Source organism: Rhipicephalus microplus, chromosome 1 (assembly GCF_043290135.1).
Source record: "Rhipicephalus microplus isolate Deutch F79 chromosome 1, USDA_Rmic, whole genome shotgun sequence".
Classification (NCBI taxonomy): Eukaryota; Metazoa; Arthropoda; class Arachnida; order Ixodida; family Ixodidae; genus Rhipicephalus; species Rhipicephalus microplus.
Window position 1 is genome coordinate 38,320,036 of NC_134700.1, and position 24,374 is coordinate 38,344,409.

Sequence of the window (24,374 nt, forward strand, 5' to 3'; positions counted from 1 at the left end):
GCAAGAAGTATAGCAGTCGCGTACGTGGAGTAGCTAGCTCACTGAGGTTGCAGGCTGCTTGACTGTGGAGAAAGCCGATGTCACTGGGGCAGCCCCTCTATCCGTCGACGTTGGCCCAAGTTTAATGCCCCCGCAGAGGCAAAGCCTTTTGGAGCTAATTAATGAGTTTCAGGGCTGTTTTCCTTCGACGTCCATAGTTTGCCAAACGCCGTTGATGAAACATCGCATAATTATGGATGAAACGGCCAGACCCATACAGCAGAACCCATACCGAGTAGCTCCGCGAGAACCTGAGGCCATAGAAATTCAGGTGTGAAACATGCTGCAGGATGACATTATCCAGCCGTCAAAAAGTCCTTGGGCATCACCGGTAGTATTGGTGAAGAAAAAAGAGGGCTCCTTACGTTTCTGCGTTGATTACCGCAGGCTTAATCAGGTTACGAAAAAAGACGTTTACTTGCTGCCTCGTATAGACGATTCTCTGGATCGACTACGCCATTCACAGTATTTCTCGTCGATCGACTTACGGAGCGGATATTGGCAAATAGAAGTTGAGAAAAGATTTCGAGAAAAAACAGCAATCGTGACACCCGATGGTCTTTATGAGTTTAAAGTTCTCCCATTTGGCTTGTTCTCAACACCGGCAAAGTTTCGGCGGCTCATGAACACAGCCCTATCAGGCCTGAAGTGGCAAACGTGCCTGGTATATTTCTACGATGTAATTGTATTTTCAGCGACATTTGAAGAGCACTTGAAGCGTCTACGCACGGTATGTCAAGCGATACGATCGGCCGGACTAACGCTCAAGCCAGAAATAGGTCACTTCGACTTCGAAGAGCTTCTTTTCTTGGGACATCTTGTCAGCAGTGAAGCTGTACGGCCTCACCCACACAAAATAGCCGCTGTTGCAAGTTTTTCCACGCCATCAGACACGAAGACAGTGAGGCGATTTTTAGGCCTCTGCGGCAATTACCGATGCTGCATTCAGAATTTTTTGCGTATTGCATCACCTTTGACACAACTCACTCGAAAAGACGTCACGTTCGTGTGGGGTGAAGAGCAGCAGGCAGCGTTCAACGAGCTCCGACAACGTCTTGAAAACCCGCCAGTTCTCGGACGCTTCGATTATGATGCTCCGACAGCGGTTCATCTCGACGCGAGCAATGTCGGCTTAGCAGCTGTGCTCGTTCAGTGGGAAGATGGTGCTGAACAAGTAATTGCTTATGCAAGTAGGACTCTCTCCCGTACAGAGGATAATTACTCTACCACTGAAAAAGTGTCTTGAGGTGGTGTAGGTGGTAATGAAATATCGCCCATACTTGTACGGCCGCCCGTTTGAAGTCATGAGCGATCATCACTCGCTTTGGAGGTTGACGAACATAAAAAAATTCGTCAGGACGACTGGCACGCTGGAGCCACAAGCTTCAAGAATTCGATCTGGCTATAGTTTATAAATCCGGAAAGCGACATAGAGACGCCGATTGCCTTTCTCGCGACCCATTAGAAGACGCTAATGCCGAAGATGATGACGATGCACCGTTTGTCGATGTAGTCAACACATCTACAATCACACAGCAGCAACGCGACGACCACGAGTTGCAACCGCTTATTGATTTCTCGGAGGGACGCACATTTGCTATGCCGAAGCTCTTTGCAAGAGGGGTAGCATCGTTTTTTTTTGCGGAACGAGTTTCTTTATAAGGTGAACTTTTCTCCGAGCGGAAACACCTACTTAATTGTCGTCTTAACACCACTCAGTACAGAAGTACTACAGGCGTGCCATGACGAACCGACATCCGGTCATTTAGGCCACACACGAACGTTATGCCGAGTGAGACAGATGTATTACTGGCCGAGACTGACGGAAACCGTTACACAGCACGTTCGGATTTGTCTTGAGTGACAACGTAGGAACGTGCCCGCCGTCAAACGAGCAGGACTCCTCCATCCAATTGGTGTACTGGAAACTCCATTCGCTCAAGTTGGAATGGGTCTTATAAGACCATTTCCAACTTCGGCTGCTGGTCGCAAATAGATAATTGTAGCCACAGACTACCTTACTCACTACGCCAAAACCAAGGCTTTGGAGCGGAGCACAGCAAGTGAAGCAGCCCGATTTTTCATTGAGAATATATGGTCTTAGGCATGGCGCTCTATCTGTAGTAATAACTGACAGAGGAAAAGCAAAAGTTGTAAGTTTACGTGGAACATCTCACCGGCGTGAAACTGCATACCATCCACATACAAATGGTATGACAGACGGCTAAACAAAACACTTGCGGATATGCCTGCTTGTACGTCGATGTGGAACATAAAAACTGCGACGAGATACTGCCTTATGCCACTTTCGCTTACAATACGGCACAGCAAGAGACAACACGCATGACACCATTCCGTCTTCTCCATGGCCCTGACTTTACAACCATGCTCCACGCTATGCTGCCGCATGAAATTGATGGCGTTGAAAGAAGTGCAGACTACATAACTCAGCTTGCTGAAGAAGCCCGACATCTTGGCCACGTACGCATTTGTCGCCACCACTACTATGACACAAGTCATCACCAACCAGTATCCTATAAACTTGGAGAGAAAGTTTGGATCTGGACCCCAGTTCACTATTGTGGCCTCTCGTAAAAGCTCTTAAGACGGTACTTTAGGCCGTGCAAAGTCCTCCGGCGTCTCAGTGGTGTTGACGATAAGGTTATTCCCGACAGTCTACATGGTTCAAGACGTCAAAGACATGCACCAGAAGTTGTGCACGTGGTTCGGATGAAGCCTTATTTGTGCGAATGAACCCGTGGACTGCCAGTGACTACAAAACCCTGCCGCCACGATGATGAAGCATTGGGACGATGCCTTCTTGGAAGGTAGGCTAATGTCATGATTATTAACGGTAACAACAGAGGAGGAAGAAGCTAGCATCACGAGTGGCAGTCTCTGGCGTTTTTCGAGGAAGACGACGTTGCGCATCTGTTCTTGCATTTTGTTCTTGTGTACGATTAGAGCCTTGCTGTTCACATCGTAACGAAGCCTTGTGTCATGTTCTTTGCACGTTGCAACAATATGAAGGAGCGTTACATTTGCTGCTGAACCTAAATACAAAGAAATCGGCAGGTCTTGATGAGATACCAAATTTGTTTTTAAACAGGTATGCTGAATGGACTGCGAAGTACCTCTTCAATATCTTCACAAAGTCGCTACGGTCAGGTACATTTCCTGAAGAATGGAGAATAAGTAAAGATATGTCCGTATTTAAAGACAGTGATACCACGTCTATTGCCAAATATATGTTCATTGCGGAAACTTCAGGTTGCTGTAAGGTGTTAGAACATATTGTTTCTAAGTATACATTTGGCTATTTTTGTCACATAATCAAATTCTTAGTAACTATCAACATAAGTTTCGCGAGGGTTTGTCAACCGTTACACAATTACTGGAAAGTGTTCACGATTTTAGTAAAGGTATTGATGGCAAAAGGCAAATAGATCCGATTTTTTTCGACTTCAAGAAGGTCTTCGATAAGGTTAATTATAGAAAACAGTTAAATAAATTACAGGCTATTTTAGGAGATACAGATGTAGTCAAATGATGGGTGGAAGACTTTCTTACTGATCGCCAAGAGTTCTTCAGTATTGATGATAATAAGTGCGGCGCCTGTGATGTGAAATCAGGGGTGCCTAAATGTTCAATTGTTGGGCCTGTGTTGTTCCTGGTATGCATTAACGATCTGATCAAAGAATCGACCACAGTTACAGCAAGGTTATTCACAGATTACAGTGTCATATATACAGAGGTCAAATCTATTAGTGACCAGATACTCCTAAATAACTTCTTAGGAAAAGTTCAACAATGGTGCGACGTGTAGCAGAAGTCTCCTAACCCAGCAAAGACAGTATATATATCCATCACACACAAACATGAACCTCTCTCTTCACATACACTCTACAAGGAGAAGCACTTCTTCGCGTAACAGAGTACAAATATCTCGGAATTTTAATAACATCTCACCTTAGTTGGACGCCACACATTAAAAATTAGTAGGGAAAGCAAACTAGAGATTGGGTTATATTCGACGTGTCCTTACACTGGCTTCTGCAGCCATGAAATTGACTGCCTATAAAGTGCTCGTGCGCTTAATATTAGAATATGCATGTGAAGTGTGTGATCCGTATTTGAAAGATTCAGAGTCAAAACAAGACCAAGTTCAAAGACGTGCATTGCGGTTTATTTATTCCCAATACCGTGGGCAAGGCGCCGTAACACCACTTTACGCGAGGGCAAACCTGCCGCTACTTAACGTTAGGAGGAAGGAGAAACGACTTAGCTTTTTTATTCAACCATTATTGAGCTGCTACTTGTTGATAAGTCTGGCTACATGAATGAATCTAAGACCCGCATAGTGCGAAACAAACATAGTGGGCGCGTTAAGGAAAATAGATTTCATAAGAAATGCTACAAATACTCATTCTGCCTTTCGACAGCACGTGACTGGAATAGTCTCCCTGCAAACATTGTACACGCAGGGACACGTGATCAGTTTTCTGCACGTGTGTTCGAACATTTTAAGTATTAGAGCGTATATCATTGTATCGCTGTATTCCATTGTTCTGTTGACTGCTTGCTGTATGTTGATGCATTCTTACCACTCCTGTCTTGGTCTTGATGAGGACCGACAGCATCTGTAAATAAATAAAATTGCTAAGCTTCCATGTGCCAAACAAGGTATTATATTGAGGCGCGCTGTGGCGTGGGTATCAGAATTCGTTGTTACCGCTTGAAGTTCTTCTATGCGCTCATATATCTTGTTTGACGGGTGTTGTTTTGTCAGTAGCCTCCATTTAAATACGGCCGCCGTGGTATGAAATCTATCCCGCGCTACTAAGCATAGAAGCGCGACAGCGCCCAAGTTATGCTGTCATGGTGGTTTGCTTAAAGGGTCCCTGAAATGTTTTTTCTTATTTCGTTTTTGATTACACAATTACTGGAGGAAATCATTGGCACCAGAGTTCAATCGAAACATCCATTATTAACGGAGCTACGAGTACTAAAAAAAGTACCCTCCTCCTCCGTTCCGCCTTTTATGTTCAACTGGCCTCAGCTGTTCATTTGAGCGCTCAGAGCTAAGTTCTGCCTTCACGGCCCCTGCGTCACGATGTGGCGTGAGACCGCGTACGCGTACAGCCCACCGCCTATCCGATACCGGGTGTCTGTGCTGCGCGTTCCACACCCAATCAGATCAGCTGCGTTTGACCGAATTTCGGTGATCTGCAGCGATCTGGAGTGATTTTCAGCTTTAAAGCGCTTTAATAAATTACACAGTTTACGACGCGGAGAGCTCAAATCGGTCTCTATATTACCCTTGGAACTTGTTCTACCGGCCAAATGTGTTTGTAAAAAATCATCAAAACCGTTTCAGGTGCCCTTTAATAAACGTCCGCGTACATACATACCGCGGACAGGGCGTAAATATATGGCGCTCGAAAAAATATGATGGCGTAGCTACCACTTCCTTTGTTTTGTTTTTTTTTCACTACAGAAGTGTGCAGTGTGGTATCATCGCCACACGGACATATCAGCCAGCACTAGCTTAGCAAAAAATCCAGCATTCAACTAGGAAACAATGACGAGGGAGGGCCGCCACTGCTGCGACCTGGTGAGAATGGTCGGAATGCTATATTCACCCGGTCAAACTAACGAGAACGCTATTTTCACCCAACTTGGCTTGAATCTGGGCGGATCTGTGGAACATTGTGGCTTTTCGTCGAAGTTTACAACGCCGGTTCAGGCAACCTATGGAAGCTTTTCTTTTGATGAAGGCACATCAGGCGTATTTTTTTGCGTATTTGTGGTCGGCTCGGCGTTCACGTCGTTGCCGCACACTGTGATTCTGTTTGCCATTCCACTGTGCTTTGTGAACGTGAATAGTTATATTGTGTTCGCGTTTTGAACCGCTGAATTTTGTGGTTCGCTTGAGCTTGCGTGAAGGCCACGACGTCTAGAACTCCTCAACCTGTTTCAGTGCTCTTTGACATCCGTGATATTTATTTCTGTTGTGTGCGCGGTGGTGACGTTGTGGTATACATAGTTCGTACGTATTGGCAGTTTTCCTGAGCGCGCTTGTAGTTCTGCGGTTTGCGCAGCCGTTCGGCTACCTGCTCTGGTTCTCGCGCTTGTTCGCCAAATACATCATTCTATAGGCGCAGTAGCATCGAACTCGTATTAGCTGAGCTGTTAAATGTGCGATAATTTAACCACTACATCATTCGGAAAAGCTGCCGACCATCTCTTATTTCCAAGTACAGGCATCACACGTTGTAATTCCGATGGCTATTCAGTCCAAGTTGCTTCAATGCGATAGATGCGGAGATGAGTAAACTGTGGTCCAGAAATTCACTTTCGATAGAAAGTGCCCATGTGACACCCGCATGTTCAATCAAGCCTCACTATTCGCTTTCATGGCTGCGCGAGCGATGAAAAAACATTCGAGTTTGAACGTGCGGCTATCACCCCATGGTTTCTGCGCATGGACCAACATCCCAATGAGGATTTACACACCGACGGACGTTCACTGGACAACCGCTTCCGGACGTCTCGGTCATCCACTGGTCATCCGCAAATCGCCGATTGGTGTCCATCGGGCAACCTCAGGACTCTAAGGCGCATACTAATTGACAATCCAGAGGGAGTCCTGCGGGTGTCCAGAGAAGATATTCGGATGTTAAGCGGACATATAGGCTGTTTTATTGTAATATTGTTTTCCTTGCCCAATCTTCACTAAATAACCATTGGGTAAATCACAAACCATTTGTGAACATTTAATGGACCGTTCATTTTTATTTATAATGTTTGATTGGTGCACCTAGTCATATATGACACAGGAGGTTCGGTGCGAACACAAGAACAAACAAAACACAAAAGGTGTTTGTCTTGTCTCGTTCACTTTCATGCGGCAACAGGATATGACAAACATCATTTGTGTTTTATTTGTTCCCGTGTTTGTGTTTGCATAGCACCTCTTCTCTCTATATGACTAGCTGTACCAATCAATGATTGTAAATAAAAGTGAACGTCCAACTATGTGTCCAATAATGGTCGGAGATTTACCCAATGGATATCTGGTGGAGTTTGCACACCACTTCCTATAAGAACTTACCAATGATAGTGAGACCTGCATCGTTCTAAAGTTTTTCACATTTATTTATTCATACAAAAGAACATGCTTTATGCATTACAAACTGCTCTAATGCAACTGCCATTAATTTAAAAGCATCACGACTTATGCCATGAAATTTTCTTTTTTGTTGAAAAGTCTACCTTTTTGCGTGTGCGCATGATAGTCCTCAAACACATGCTCCCTACATAAGAACTGAAAACTAGAAGTCCGCCATTTTTATGAAAATAATGGTGTCTTGCGAGTGTACTGTATGGTTCCCCGAGGCAGCATGAGGACGCAAACTGTATGTCTCCAAGATGTAATGGTTCGGCCACCGACTTTCCTTGTCGGACGGCGTTCGTGGGCTCGGCGTCTCTGAGGGTCATTGCCTAGACATCTGGTGTTGATTTGAGCGTCGGCCGCCATTAAGTCCTAGACGGACAGCGGGGTGGTCCAACTTTCCTCTTCGGCGGAAACACGGTGTTGTGGCTTTGCCTCCCAGTAGATGACAACCAGCCGGGGATCTTCGCGCTCCTCCTTATCTTCACAAAGTTAAGCGGCTGTTTTTATTTGATCCCAGCGACCGCGTAAAGGGGGAGATCAGTAGAAGGCAACAGCTCATCCACAGGCCAGAGACACGACCTAAGGGGACCAGCTAAACAGGTTGACCGAAGTGTCGTAGGTGGCGTCCTACAAATCTATGCCAATGACGCATCATTTCATTTTCAGTCACTTCGTGGGAGGGCCTTCTTCCTGGGTTTGCACAAACACACACACCCAAGCCCATCCACTGGAGAGCATTCTGTTTGCTCTCAGACACATCGAGTCCATATGAAGCGCAAGAAAAAAACAGTCCTTATACATTACATTACAAGTAAAACACGAGAGCAGCAATCGTAATCTTCCTCCGAGTACTCAAGCCACGCATTTGATAGGTGTATAAATGGGCAAACATAATACAAGACTTTGAATGAAGAGTTTTTTTAAACATCTTTATGCTGAAGACCTACTTATGTCATTAGCGTCACCGTTTTCCTTTCCTGTACTCAACATCATAGTTACACTGCTGAAGTACCAGACTCCACCTAAGTAAACGGCCATTTTTGGGCGCCATGTTTTGCAGCCATTTGAGCGGGCAGTGATCAGTCTAATAGGTGAATCGGGTGCCTGAAAGATTGCAGGACATTTTTGTGCAGGCAAACTAGGCAGGCACACTCTTTCTCTGGGTTACAGTGAGCCTCCTCTGGAACTTACTGCTAATGTACACAATGGGACGTTCTCCCCGTCGCGTCAAAAAAGTACTGCTCCCATGCCACAGTTTCTAGAATCGCATTGCGCAATGAATGGTTGATCGTAATCAGGTGCCTTCAAAATAAGACAGCTGATCACGCCGACTTCAAATTTTGGAATCATTCCTGCTTTTTTTTATCCCATACCAACATGATGGGTTTCTTTAGTCACAGGGCATCAGTGAGTGGGCTCGCCAATTCCGAATAGTTTTAGGTAGTGCTGATAGTATCCCGTAAGCCCACAAAAAACGCGCACGTCAGTTTTTGTCTTGGGTCACAGGTATTCTGCAACGGCCTCCACTTTTACATCAGAGGGCATCTGACGTTCTTGCTCGACTACATGCCTCAGACAGCTCACTTGAGCGCCACCCAAGTCACATTTTTCTGCCTTTACTGTCAAACCAGCCTTATACGCTCAAACACTTTCCTTAAGTGATTCAGGTGTACCTCCCACAAGTCTGAAAAAAAAACGGCGATCTCATCAAGGTAAGGCGAGGCAAAATTGTTTAGACCATGAAGCACCCTGTCAATGGGTTTAGAAAACGAAAACCGGGCAATCTTGAGCCCGAAACTGAGCATCAGTAGACGGAAAGATTCAAGGGGGTAGCGAATGTGGCGTAGTGACTTGCTCGCGCCGTCAACGGCACCTGCCAGTACACGCGAATGAGATCAAGAGTAAAAATGAGCCACGAGTTACTGACGGTGTCTCTCCTTTCCTCGATATTATGGATAGGATAGAGCTGATCTCTCATCTTAGAGTTCCGCCGCCGATATTCTATATATCCATGGACATGGCCCCCTAGCGGGAACTTCCACCATGATCATGGAAGAAGCGTAGTCGCTATCACTCTCCTCTATTACTCCGAACTCGAGCTTCCTCTGAACTTCTTTTTGCGCAGTACCTCGCTGCTTTGGGTGTACTCGGTATTGTTTCGGCTTCACTGGCTCGTCAGATGTCAACTTGATATCATGGACTGTCTCATCTGTTCTTTCTGGTCTATCTGACAATAAACCCTTGAACTCCTCGATCAGGCTCTCCAAGTCCTGAATTTGGTCACCTGTCTAATTCGTGTGACTAACCATCTTGTTCAATTGCGCATTCGCTGCTTCTGACCGATCAAGTTCTCCAAAACCGGAAGGACACTCAATGGGCGTTTCTTCGTAGCTATTTAACGAAAGGCACACGACGGCCTGTCTCTCAACGTATGGTTTCATCAAGTTTTCATGATGAATTCTCGCACCCTTCCGACGTCCTCCTAGTTTCACTGCGTAGTTGGTGTCTGGCAGTTTGTGCACGACCTCGGCCGGGCCCTCCCACTTCACTTCGAGTTTGTTAGCCTTCAAAGGTCGTAACAGCATCACACTGTCTTTGACTTTCAAAACTTTCTTTCTGGCGGTGCGGTACGCTTTGGCTTTAAGCTGCGAAGAGTTCATACAAGCCTCCACCATTTCTCGTGCTATGCTAATTCTTTTGAGCAAGCGTAGAACGTAATCGACCGCTGTCGTCTCTTCATCGCTTCTTGACAAAATCTCTTTAAACATGCGGAGAGAGGATTGCATTTCGCGGCCATATACCAATTCCGCCGGACTGAATCCTGTCGACTTGTGCGGAACTGTATGCAACGCAAACATCGCTGCGGGCAGACAGCGTTTCCAATCGCGAAAGTTCTCTTTACAAACAGTCTTTAGCACCCGTTTAAGCGCGGAATGCCACCTCTCTACACTGTTTGTCTGAGATTGATGTATAGGGCTGTGTATTACTTTTATTTCACACCACTCCAGAAAAGTTGTCATCAAAGCGCTTGTGAAGACACTGCATTGACCACTTTGTAGTTCTGCCGGAAGCCCCACACGAGAGCAAATGCTCAGGAGCCCGTTAAAACTACTCATCTCAGACGAACTAAGTTTTTTTTAGCGGAACAGCTTCCAGAAATTCAGTGGCGGGACAGAGCAAAGTCAGTAGGTATTTGTGTACCGACGATGTCACTAGGAAGGGTCCGACAGTGTTTATGACAACCCGCTGAAATGCCTCAGTTAATATGGGAACCAGTTTAAGCAGTGCTTTCCACTTTTCATTCGGTTTCCCCACACGCTGGCACACATCGCACGACTTAACTAATTGTTCTGCGTCGCGATAACATCCCGACCAGTAAAACTCCTGCCTAGCTCCCGGCACAGCAACAACCGTTGAACAAATAAAGTTCATTCAACCCAAACTCTTGCTTCTTATAACGCACCCGCTCATCTTTGTAGCCGTTGTAGTGTGTAACAAGTATAACATTTTGACCTCCAAGGTGATGCCGCTGAGAGATTTTATTGTGCGTTGTTGAACAATAAAAGATAGTGCTCAATGTACATGTCATTGGCTGCTGAGGGGAAATGAGAGACAGGAGCAGCCCCGCCGCGGTGGTCTAGTGGCTAAGGTACTCGGCTGCTGACCCGCAGGTCGCGGGATCGAATCCCGGCTGCGGCGGCTGCATTTCCGATGGAGGCGGAAATGTTGTAGGCCCGTGTGCTCAGATTTGGGTGCACGTTAAAGAACCCCAGGTGGTCGAAATTTCTGGAGCCCTCCACTACGGCGTCTCTCATAATCATATGGTGGTTTTGGGACGTTAAACCCCAAATATCAATCAATCAATCGAGAGACAGGAGCATTCGGCTTTTAGTTAACGCGCACGCTGCGATCACCAATATCAGCCATTGGCATGTGCATTGAGCACTATCTGACAAGAAAGGGTTGCTACGTTATACTCGCTGCGTGTAACCTCCTTAGTTTTAGAAAGGTTTAGCGAGCGTTGAGTCGTAGTGCCCTGAATACAATGAACTAGTATATACCATGAACTCGAAGTGGTTAAAGGTGGGAAGTAGATACGAAGCGCAAGCCGTACGTAAGAACGTAAAAGCCGAATTCTCCTGTCTCTCATTTCCCATTAGCAGCCATTGGCATGTACATTGAGTACAATCTGACAGGAAACGGTTGATACGTTATACTCGCTGAGCGTAACCTCCTTGGTTTTGGAAAGGTTTAGCGAGCGTTGGGCCACAGTGCTATGAATACAGTGAAGTAGTATATACCATGAACTCGATGTGATTAAAGGTGGGAAGTACGCCCGAAGCGCAAGCTGTAAGAAAGTGTGCGTGTGCCACTTGTCGTTTAGTCCTTGGAATGTCCGCTGGTTTTGGTGCTTATACATGGGAAATATATGATAAAAAGATGCGAGATGGCCGTACTTGAAGTGTCGAATAAACGGACGAACGGACACACAGACAGATGCATGAATGGATGCACGAAAGGATGCAGGGGCGGATGCATGGACGAACGCAGGGACGGACGCATGAACAGACGCACGCACGGACGGTTGGATTGACGCATCGATGGACGGAAGCAAAAACGAATGGGCGGACGAATTTCGCCCCACTCTCCTTCATTCACTCCATCGATATGCTGCCATTTTTTTCTTTATAACCAAGTGTCCTGACCATAAGTTATCAGGAGCCATGCGAAGGATATCTCCCCTGTATTTAGCGGGAACAACCAGCTGTTTAAAGAATCTCTGACGCCTACGTTAATACGCACAATACAAGACTTCCTCCTTCCTCAAGAACGTCACGCTCTTTCACGTCGGACTTTCCTGCAGATGGATATCAAGCCGCTCAATACTTTGGTCGGCTGCCTGCTCTTTACGCATGGTACTGGCACTGACAGCTCGCAACTTTTGGAACGCGAGCGAGGTTCCCCTACTCCTGCCACTTCAGAACTGATAACTGCACTTTCTGCCAATGCCTCTATGTTTCCTTCCTCAGAAAGAATTTCTGCGACACCTATTATTCTGCCATCAAGCACACTCGTCTTTGCAATCTGCTCGTGCGTGAGCTTGTCTGCAATTTCTCGGGCCTTGGATCACGTGAGAGCCAAGACTGTCCCCTCACAGAAGTTTAAACCCTTGTCTTTTAAGAGTTGTTCCAATTTGTTTCAAAAAAGGTATGAGTACCGAAGAGGCAGATTTTTTACACTGGTGCTTCAGTCTCCGGCCTATCAAAAGGGCCCTCGACAATTAATTTAGCAACTGGCAGAAAGACACCCTGCGTCTGAACTACTTGCCTTATCCATGCGCATTCACCGGTGTAATCGTCCGCGCTTACTAGGGACGAATGAATGACATCTAGTGACACCGCACAATCCCTCAACACTTTGCATTATTTCCCATTGACTGTCGAAGTATACATATAGGGTGCTAACAGTTTATCGTTCTCTTCAGTGTCATTAATGTACGAGAAGACGTTGCTGCGTTTTTCGCAAACAGCAGCAATGTGTCCTGGGCGGTTGCAGATATAGCAAATCATAAGTCGCCTTTTCTCAAAATGCTTTCTGTCCGGTTCTTTTTGTGCCCCCGCGCTTGGTTCTGTTCTCTCCTCTTTGTGGACACGTGCTCCCCTTTGCCCCGCTCTTCTCGCGAGCTTTCCCCGACGAAGCCACTTTTGTGTCCTTTCTTCTCGCCACACACTGCGGGCCCCTTTGACTTTGAACGTTTACACTTGTTTGGTCTACGCCAGGCGTATTTTTCTGCTAACCTGGCAGCTGCCTGAATGGTCGCAGGGGTCCTATCTTTGATCCAAAGTTTCATGTAATCCGGCACTCCTTTAAGGAACTGTTCCAGTCCTCCTACCTCAAGTACCCAATCATGGTTGCCAAATGCTTCAGAACTTTTCAACCACTCTACCAAGTTGGCTTTCAGCTTGTAGGCATAGTTCGTGTAGGATTCGCCTGTCCCAACTGATGCAGTACAAAATCACTGCCCAAAGGCTTCAGCAGACATGCGGAATCTAACAGAGCCTGCTTGACATTTTGTAGTTGTTAGCTTCTTCGGCATTCAATTATGCAATGATGCCGGCTGCTTGGAAGCAATGTCAACAAAAGCTAAGGCCAGGCAGCAGTAGAACAACCCATTTTTTACCAGTCATTTCAAAATTGACGAGGAAGAGTCCTATGTTCTCACCAATGTTGTAGGATTGCGTTATATTCTTTACTTTAAAAGGAACAGAGTTTACTGTGGCGTGTGGCACTTGCTGACCTTCTGTTAACGTGCTCATTATTCTACGTATCTCCAGATCCATGCGCTTCATTTCTAGCTCACAATCCTCTGTCTGTTTCTTTCGCTCGTTCCCTTCTTTCTATTTATGCTTACTTTCTTCAACCAACTCCCAGCACTCCCGTAACTAATCTTCGTCTTCGTCTAAAACTTTTGTAGCCTGAATAAGCTGAGGATTTCTGTATAATCCACTTACATCTAGACCCAACTCTTTGCACATAAGTGTAAGGTCTGTCTTAATTATCTTATTCAGGTCCATGATGAAAGCTGCTCCCTACTGAGAAAATAACCACAATTGCTAGGCAGTTATAAATTATTGAACCCCTAACAAGTCTGGGCAAGGACACTCAATATACATCTGAGCAAAGCAAGGTACTCCGTACACCGTGCGGTCTTGCGTTGTGTTGATCTGGCTGAATTCCGGGTCTAGGGCTTTCGGCTGGCCTTCAGTCCACGTCGCTTTTCGTCGCCGAGTTTTATCCCACAGTCTGCCACCCAGTAGCTGCGACTAGCCCTTGCGGCACCGTAGATCCGGGATGAAGATGCTGAGGCAGGAAAAATGGAGGCGTGGACAGAGTTTATTTCCATGGTATACATTTCGAGAGCCTCTTGGAAGGCGCTGGGGGGCTCATTACATAGCGTACTTTCTCCCTAGATCCCTAAATCGGGGAATGGGTCCGGACAGCGCTGTCCAATAGCAGGTCTTACAGTCCTCCCTAGCGTCATCATGCCGGCACCACCCTCAGCATACACACATACACAACACAAACACGCATATGGTCCCGGTGATACTGCCTCCTCCAGCGAAGATTGCTTCAAGCGGGCAGAGTGCTCGGGTAGATTACCCATGCTTCGTCGGACTGCGGTCGCTGGCTCGGCGTCTCCGAGGGCCATTGCCTAGACATCTGGTGTTGATTTGAGCGCCGGCGGCCGATCAGTTAGACACGCACAGCGTGGTGGTCCAACTTCTGTCATCGGAAGGAACGCGGTGTTGTGGCCTTGCCTTCCAGTAGATGACAACCAGCCGAGCGTCTTCACGCTCCTCCTTATCTTGACAAAGTGAAGCGGCTGCTTTTCTTTGATCCCGGCACCCGCGTAAATGAAAGGGCTCGTTCAACGTAATGACTCATAATCATCTATGTGCATTACTCTTAGCCGATCATACATGCTATGTGACAATATTGCGGAATGTATTGTCGACTGCAGCCTTTCTTCCTCCCATGTTATCTGTTCTTCGCATTTCTCGGTGCTGTTGCAAATGACTAAGTCATGCCTTTCACACATATCCAGTAGCATGTTGCCTGTTAGGTCTGTATATCCATTCATTTATACTATGTGCGTATTCATACCTCCTATTATAATTATCTCGCACCCTTCTCCGAGTATGACAACGTCCCTTCCCATGGACTGCATCATTTGTTTATTTTCCTCTCTGGCTTTTACCATGTCCACAAGTATACAAAACCCAGGAACATCATCTTCCCCACCACTATCCGTTTTAGCCATAAATGTTCCTTGCACTCCTGCTTGACCCTTTGCCAGTCTGTACTTTTATGAATGAATGCCCCAATACCGCCCCCCTTTCTTCTCCCTTCTATTCTATTACAATATTCCCGCGCGTAGTTCGGATTGTTAGAAGGTTGTCCCATGCTTCTAAGATGTGTTTATACAAAACCACATACTATCGGCCTCTTCTCCCTTAGCTGTTTTTTCATTTCTTCCTATTTCAGCATATTCCTGCCATCCTGCATGTTAGTATACCCTACGCCTGAATTGGCTCAGCACTCGTGGCTATGTCGATTTCTGCCCCGGACTCTACCTGTATAAAAATTGGTGCCACTTTGGAATCGTATCTGTCTATAAGAGTCTCCCTGGTTGTTGTGTTCCTCGTTACTAGCTATCCTGCCCCCTGAAGGGTCCACTTGCCCCCCAAAAAAGTTAATTCGCGTCCTGCAAGTCACCAATCCACCTCATGACTTAGCCTCTTGTCAAAGTAAATTGTGTCTCGTTGAAAACCACCCCACTTATGCACCTCCCTGTTTATTTCCACCACCTCAAAGCCTTTCTCTGAACTCATTTGCCATAACCATTGGTTTGCGTTGACAACCGCTCTTTCCAGGTTGCCGTCACGCACCGGTACCTTCGGCATCGTCCATATCACTACCTGTACCTGAGTAGAAAGGGCACGCATGTCATCGCACCCTTTCACCAGTGTGGTCGCTAGTACTACCGTATTTTCATTTAGGACATCGTTTAAACCGCCTGCAATTATCACGAGGTTTCTGAGTTTCGCCCTCGCTTGCCTCATGACTGCTTCCAGCTTGCGTTCTGGGAAAGTCCCTACTACAAACCTCTTGCCACCTCTTTCTCTCTATTTGACTGCTTTTGCACAACGATTCGAATTCGAGTCCCCGGCGATTATCACGTACTGTGACTTTCCAGCTGCAGCGTCCTGCACCTTGGTGTTACTTGCACCTGTGACTTCGGCTGCTTTGTCTCCCCTCAGCCCCACCACTACTTCATTGAAACTGGGTCTTGTGACCATTGAACCAGCTGAACCAGTTTTTTTTCCGAACTTGCTTGCTCTTTTCCGCTGTTCTGATTGCCGGTGCCCCACCGTTCTATCCATCTGCCGCTCCTTTGTTCACCTTCGCTAGTGCCTCCTCGGCGGACTTGAGCCTTTCAGCCGTAGCCCTCGTTTTCTCTTGCTTTCTCGCCAACGTAGCCTCCTGCTCGGTGATTATTACCCACTGTTCACTCTGGGAAATCATCACTTCTTCCATTTTTTATCGACCTCACATTGCCTACACTTTGCGTCAGCCTCCTCTCTATTCACGTCTGCACTTGGGTCCATTTTAAACTCCACCCCACATCCTGAACAGCCTTTTTAACCATGTCTTTTTGACACCAATTGTCCTTATGAATTGTCCCACTCGATAATTACAAAACACAGCATACTATGAACCCTGCCCGACAAAAAAAATATAAAGTGAGCTCTACTTCAAAAATTCGCGTGTTCGTATTACGCGCACCTCCCCCATGACGTGGCAAGAGAAAAAAAGACAAACTAGTAAATACCTGGTCACTGACCCCCGAAAAAGCCGTACAATGTAATAAGTGCTGCACAGGCTTTAACTGCTGCCTTATTAATTGTATAACAAGGTCAAAACATGTAAAACCACTTATCTGCGCAGTCGATCGGGAGCGCTCAAAAAACATGTCCATCCACCGTGCTAGTCTGAACTGATCGAAGAGCGCACGGCGCCCTCTACGCGTGGGCGAGGCATGAACGCCGTTCATTGATGTTCCGATGGGCAGCTGATGCGGCAGCCGGGTTGATGACTTCTTCGACAAGGAAGCTTGAACGGTGTTCCTGGGTGGAGAAGCCCGCGCTACGGACGACCCACGAGACTAGGACAGATGGCTTCAGTGGCAAGGTTTAATTGTCAAGCTGCGCGATCGTAGTGAGCGAGAAAGACACAACGCCCGTTATTCGGGTAAGCTGTGCTATTCTGCCTCCTCCTTCTTTTTTGCTCTAGCTACCCGCACACCGGAGCCCCAACGTCTTTCTTGGTCATGAGAATATCTCGAATCTTCACTTTGACCTTGGCAAGTGCAGATTGCCACAATCGGTGATGATGCGTGCATGATCTGTGCTGTATCTGAACAAATTCTTTTCCAGCTTTTATCGGTCGTCTCTTGATGTATAAATACCTAATGTAATCGAAAATAAACAGCAGTTGCAAGTTGTCAAGTTGTCATAGGTGATCATTTCTTTATTTTGTGCTTGACGTTGAAGCAATTCATGCAACAACAACTTTGAGAAATATTCACTACGGCAATCATCGAAACAGTGGACATTCAAATTAACAAAGAAATGAGAACAACACGTTTTTATTTCGAAGAATATTTTGCAAAGGCGAACAGAGGGACGCTTTTTTTAAAGGCTGGCCACAAGCGTCCTTTTAATCTCTACTTAAACACGTCTGATCTGGTGTCAACCCCTCTGTGCTCAAGCTGTAATGAACCCAAAAGTATCGACTAGTTTCTTTCCACATGTCTCCATTTTAAATTAAAGAAAAGTTGTTTCAAAATTTTACTCAAAAAATTCAGAATATCGCTTAGTACTTCTAATATTTTGTCTTTGGGGGCTGCTTCATTAGCACTCAGTGACAGGAACATCTGCGGGGCTCTCTGCTAATTTGTATGTAACAGAAGAAGATTACCTTGCTGAAGCATTGATCAGCTCTCAATTTTTACTAGCCAATCTAACATTTAAAATTAGCTATTACACTGAAATATTTTAACGGTAACAAGAATTGCATATAACAATTAAACCTCTAATATTCAACAAATTCTATAATTTCTCTTCTTTCCCTTTTTTAACATTGTGCCAATTTGATTCCACCAAGTCAAAACAAAGTGATCCTATTTTCCCAGCCTGGATAACCTAAAGGTATTGACTTGCCTTAACCACCGGCTTCTTGGCCAATCCCCCTCAATGGGTGAGAGCCACAAGAAAAGGATCAAGCAAGCAAGCAAGCAAACCACAGAAGTTGTGAGAGCCTAATTTTTGAGAAGTATGACGACAATCACACATTAAATGCGAGTGGTGAAACTATCAGCAATAATGTTGATAAAATTAGGAAATGGTCAGAATAGGAATTCCTGATTCTGTCTTCTAGAATACCGAAATTCACTCATTTTAGTGAAAAAATACCTTTCGAATGTTTCAGCAAAAGTAGAGCAATCGATTAGGAAAATATATGGGAAATTTTCGGTGGCTTTGAACTCTGTTCCCGTCCCAGAAGTGTGTTTTTATCACGTGGCCACTGTCTGACACCGGAGTACAATGGCATCTACTTCCATATATAGAAATCTCGTCCTGTCATTTTGTGCGTGTATGTGTGTGCGTTTGACCGGTTTGAGAAGCTAGTCGTTCGCGTGTACTCGCAGACTGTGTGAAATTTAAGTACCCGTGGCTTCAGTGTCCTCAGTTTTCATGCCTCTCGCATGATTTGGAGTTCTTGTGTATAATTTATTCTGCTGAATTATCCAGGAAGCGATCAGCGGAACCCTTGCGTCGTCAATGAAGCTGATGAATGATGCTTCGGGGATGGTGAACAGCTATTCCCGGTGGCCACACTTTCTTCGTTCGCCCTGCATCGTTTTGCAGCATTGTGGCCTTCATTTCAAAGCTCTGCACTTCAAGCTTGAGTGCTGTGCACTTCATATGACCTGTCTTCTTTTGGTGGATTTTTGTATGTTTGCTTCTTCTTGTCTTCATTTCCCAATTGTTGGGTCATCAATAAAAAATGGCAGCTTATTTTGAATAAATGAAACAATAAGGATTCAGGCGTTTTCTCAAATTTTATCAGCTAGAGCTCTGGGAAAAAACACACAGTGACTCTGCAGTGCTTGTTTCAGATATGAAAATTCCTTCATGAATGTAAACGTTCGACAGAAATCTGTCTGGTTGGGTATAAAACTGGGAAATGAAATGGTCTCTAACCAAATGTTTTGAAGAAACCCGACGTGTTGAAATCGACTTGGTTCTTTCCTTAGGGGTGACTACGAGGACTACGTAGCAGCGGCGTCTTCAAAGCACTCGCGTGGCGGATCATGAACCCGCCCTCTCTACCCCCCCTCTCTGTTCCACCCTAATTTGCACAAATGCGGTGCAAATTAGGGCGGAACGACTGCAGACATCAGTAACGGCAGTTTTGAATGCCGACCAATTCGTGATATCACTACACTGATGTTTAAGCCAGAGGCTGGCCGCATGTCAGCTAGGTAAAAGCACACGTTCGTGAGCTTGTCGCAGTCGTCCCGTTTGTTGACAGTGCTTACGATTTCATACTCGGCAATCTAGACCTCGACGTCGCGCTCGTCGTTGCCACGAATTACGAATGGGTCACATTGTCAATGCACACCAGCACAACAGACAGTTGTTGTTGCGACAGTTTGCGAAGGTCCAGGATCAGTCATGGTGAAAGGCGATGGTAGTGTCTGATTGCGAAGATCCAGGTTGACGGCGACCCCGTCTCATCCACCACTTAAAATTGCGGTGTTTTACTTTGTGAAAGGCTGTGACATTGCTTGGCAAAAGACTTTTTTGCGGGTAGGTTTCGCTAACGGCGAGCACGTGCACGAGCGACAACCATAGCCACCAATCGTCGTCATCGTCTTTTGTAACAGCGGAGAGAAGGGCATTCACATTCAGTACGCACATTTCACTTTGGTTGTTACAATAATAGACACAGCAGCATCACGCAGCGCCAACGCGCAGCGAAGGAAACCAAACGCGCTATATTCGTTACACGGTGCCTCAGCAAAAAAAAATGGCACGAGCGAAAGGAAGAGAAACACAAGCAAGATCCAAGATCCTTGTATCTCTGAGGGAGACCACGAAGGAGACCAATATTCGAGCTCAAAAAGCGACGAACGACGGGAGGACGCGCTGGGAGAGCCGGGAGGCTCGCGCGCGCAGGAAATTCTCGGCTTCTAACACGCCGTGCCCCTTTTCAAGTCACCAATGCGATGTGAAACATGGTGGGAAGCAGACAGGAAAACCCCGATAATATTCACTTTACGAAAGAGGTGGTGGGGGGAGTGGCAAGCCACTCATCTGGCTGTTTATGTTGCACATGATGACATCGCATCGTCGTGGTTGTAGCAAAACTCTTTCGCGTCGTCTTCTGTAGCCTGGAGAAATGAATAGGAGGCTGAATTTGACGCGTATACCCAATGGCCTGTCGCCCCCAGAACGCTCAGCCACTAGATCGGCAGAAAAAATTGCACAGAACTTCTCCTTAGCCATAAAAAGTTCTTTAGAAAACGTTTATTTCAAGTGCACACTGGAGCCGTCAAGGAACTTGAAAATTATAAATTTTCTACTTCTTTGTGTGAGTGACTGAATTATAATTCGTGCTTTAAAGTGGCACTGACACAAAACCTGGCAGCTGAGATAGCCTGCGGGATCAATTATCAAGTATATGCTTATATAATTTGCCAAACATCAACAGTGAATATAGCTTGAAAGGAATTTTAAATTAAATTTAAAGTTTCAGTTTTGAAGGTTTCGATGCCATTAGAAAGGGCATGGTGGGCACCCCTTATTACTTCCCTTACGGCACCGTGATCACGCAGTGGTCAATAAAACAAATTATCATGGCATGATAGCCAGCAATTTTCTTTGCCACGTTTCTTTGCGGCCCCTGCTCGCGAGTCTACGGCCACGGCACCCGCGTTGAAGCTGTTGTGCTTAGTGACACTGCTGTCGCATTTCCTGTCATAAAGGACTTGATGCGAACCGTGCGGAAGTGTGTCAAATTTCTTTGTACTGACGTTACCGAGAGCTGCACATGTTAGGCTAGAGTATAGGTCACTCTATAGTTAGGTGATGATAGTTGCACTCAGTGTCTTGTTGTTCTTGGAGATCACTCGAAGCGAAACAGGTGGGTAATGAAGAGCCTGTAATTAATTATATGTTGTGCGCTGCAGCAAACAGTGTACCATGCTATGACTAACAGGCCCCTATATAGGTGTGGATTCAAAATGCCGGAAACGAAAATGTCGAATTATTGGGATGCAAAAAGTTTTAACAACAAAAATTCAAGAAGCGGAATTGATGGAAAACCAAACTTTTTAAATGCCGGAAAATCAAAATATTAAAATGCCAGAACTTCACAGAGCCTGCATCACCTAACTGTAGTTGATGATAAAGCATCTTTCAAAGATGCTTTATCCCCAGCTTCTGGCCATGGAGTTACACTCAATAATACCTAGAGAAAAATCTGGCGCTGCGATTGTGTACCTGCATAAGCACTATGAGAAGTACAGGCTATGGCTTACATAAAATTACTTAGTGAACTGCCCGCAGACTTTTTTCTACAGTTTCAGTTTCGTTCTTCGAGCAGCGCGGGTAGTGAGATGCGGTGACAAAGGCTGAAACAGTGCCTTTGTTATTCGGAGAGGCGGACGATGACTAGATCTCCTCATTTGCTGCGACGTTGGAGCTTTACAAGTCGTATTTGACAGTTTAAGCCAAGCATCGTCCGTTCACCACTGCGAGTAGTTGTAGTGTCTCATGCCACTGCAGGATATTGCCTGGAGTTCCTGTTTTTCACGAACGCGTCTTGCCTAAACTCGTTTTAGGTCGACTGCAGATCAATGAAAAAGCAAAGTAGACGCAGCGTCAATTCAATTCAATTCAATTCAATTCAATTCAGTTTATTCCGACATCACAGGAGACATTACAAAAGTCACAACAGTGATGCTGTGGGGCGAAAGCAAAAAGCCATTAAGGCTTGACGAAGGCTTTCGCACCATTTGACAACATAGCAACAGCAACAGCAGCATGAGATCATCAGTTATTATACAATATCAAAACATGTACTTCAAGGTCATGCCGATTTGCATTTTATTAACACGTTGAAAAACATTTACAGAACGGAGCAGTATAAATGGTTTATTGTGAGAAACTGTTTAAGGTTAGTGGCAGTAAGTAGCTCATCATCTGGCGACCATAGTTAGTACGTGTGTAAGGAATTTTCCAGTCATCGGTAGCTCGTGTGCTATAGGGGCAGGTATAGGGTGTCAAACGCGCTAAATCAGTAAGAAAAGAGTCGTGATTCTTTAAGGAAGTACGATATCGCTTCATTAAAATTGTATTGTATATCTCAGGCATTGGTTGTAAATTAAGGGCTTCGAAAATGGGTTTGGAATGTTCATCGCGAGGAACACCTGTAATTATGCGCACAGCCTTTTTCTGTAATCTATATATTCGGCCTAAGTTCTTTTCCGATGTGGTGCCCCATACTAGATAGCAATAGCTTAATGTAGATAAAAATAGCGAATTATATAGTAAGAGTTTAATTTTTTGTGGCAAGAGAAAACGTAAGCTCCGCTAACCCGATTTCACATGCTCCGCTAACCCGATTTCAACTGTTATTTCCATAAATGGACAATGAATACTTTTGAAAGAAAAAACAATGATGTTTGTTTTCAAGTATTGCAAAAAATAATTCATAAAATCTCGATGCCAAATCTGGAATGCAATAGCAGAGTAATGCATACCCAGATGGTTGAATTTGCCCACCAGGTTTCGCTTTTGCCGCTTGGTTCCGAAAACTTTTTGCAACAAAGTTTGCGTAAATGTAAATGAAGAGAATTTCGAATAAATATAAATTCACATCACTTTGTTTTACACTCGGAAAAGAAGCGTCGCGAATCTACACAACGTAATTCATCCAAAGTGATTATGAAGCCTGTCCTTCCCGTAATTCCCATGGGGGTACAAGGGCCGCTGAAGGAGTCTGCGTAGACGCTAGCGCCAGATTCCCCTCTAGGCATTACTATATGAAAAACTATGGTTCCGCTGGCATTCTTCTGTATGTGTCCACAATTTCACCCACTTTTTTTCAACAGTTAGGTTCCTTTGCATATGGAGGCCTTAAAAAGAACAATATTGCTGCATATATTATCTCACAGCTAAGCTATTACTTGTATATTGCAATTCAGACAAATACGTTCCGTTCAATTCTTTGTAGGGAACTAAAAATGCCGATATAGTACCGATTGCTCGAGAAGATTCCAAGGACTTTTCACGTAACCCTTGGCTCTTCATTTGTGAGCGGTGGTGTTGGGATAGAGAAAAATCGGATGTATGCACTAAGGGACAAAGAAGGTAAAATAACTACCAACATGGATAGGATACTTAAAATAGCGAAGGACTTTTACAGAGATCTGTACAGTAGCCGGGACAACCACGACCTTTATACTACAAGAACTACCAGTAACCCAGATGACACCCCACCAAAAATGTTAGAAGTTGGAAAAGCCTTGAAAGGCATGCAAAGAGGCAAAGCTGCTGGTGAGCATCAGGTAACATCACATCTGCTGAAAGATGGAGGACAGATTGTGTTAGAAAAACCAGGTGCCCTGTTTACGAGGTGTCTCCTGACAGGAGAGTACCAGAGTCTTGAAGAATGCTAACATCATCTTAATCCATAAGAAAGGAGATGACAAGGACTTGAAGAAAACAGGCCGATCTTCTTGCTCGCCATATTATACAAGCTGTTTACAGAAGTAATTGCTAACAGAGTTAAGAAAACGTTAGGGTTCAATCAACCAAAAAAACGAGAAGAATTTCGAACAGGCTACTCAACAATTGACCACATTCATACTATCAATCAGATAATAGAGAAATGCTCAGAATTTAACGAACCACTATACATAGCCGTCATAGATTACGAGAAGGCCCTTGATTAAGTATAAATAATAGCAGTCATGAAGGCAATGAGGAATCAGGGCGTCAATGAAGCATATATAAACATCCTCGAAGAAATCTACAGGGGATCAACTGCTACCATAGTGCTTCTCAAAGAAATCCACAGAATACCAATCAAGAATGGTGTAAAACAGGGGGATACAATCTCCCCATTGCTATTTACCGCGTGCTTACAGAAGGTTTTTAGAAGCCTAGAATAGGAACAGTTAGGAATAAAAGGTAATGGAGAGTACCTTAGTAACCTTTGCTTCACCGATGGCATTGCATTACTGAGTAAATCAGGGGACAAATTGCAACTCATGATTATGGAGTTAGATAAGGAGAACAGAAAGGTTGGCCTTAAAACTAATCTGAAGAAAACGAAAGTAATGTACCACAACCTCGGAAGAGAGCAGCGCTTTGAGATAGGTAATAGTCCACTTGAAGTTGTAAAAGACTATGTCTACTTAGGGCATGTAATAACCGTGGAGCCGAACCACGAGATTGAAGTAACTTAATTAAGAAGGAGGTGGAGCACATTTGGCAAGCACTCTCAGAATATGACAGGTAGA

General features: G+C 45.2%; 1 protein-coding gene across 2 annotated transcripts in view; it reads left to right on the plus strand.

The window, feature by feature from the left end:
• The window catches only part of LOC119177786 (octopamine receptor beta-2R), a 412,984-nt gene extending 394,101 nt beyond the window's left edge, over positions 1-18,883 (plus strand). Inside the window, exon 4 of one of the 2 annotated variants that reach the window (XM_075894620.1) lies at positions 18,592-18,883. In XM_075894620.1, coding sequence (XP_075750735.1) covers positions 18,592-18,864 — 273 coding nt within the window. In that variant the 3' untranslated portion in view covers positions 18,865-18,883. The remainder of the gene's footprint in view (positions 1-18,591) is intronic. The other variant, XM_075894650.1, reaches the window with a different exon arrangement.
• The last annotated feature ends 5,491 nt before the right edge of the window (positions 18,884-24,374 follow it).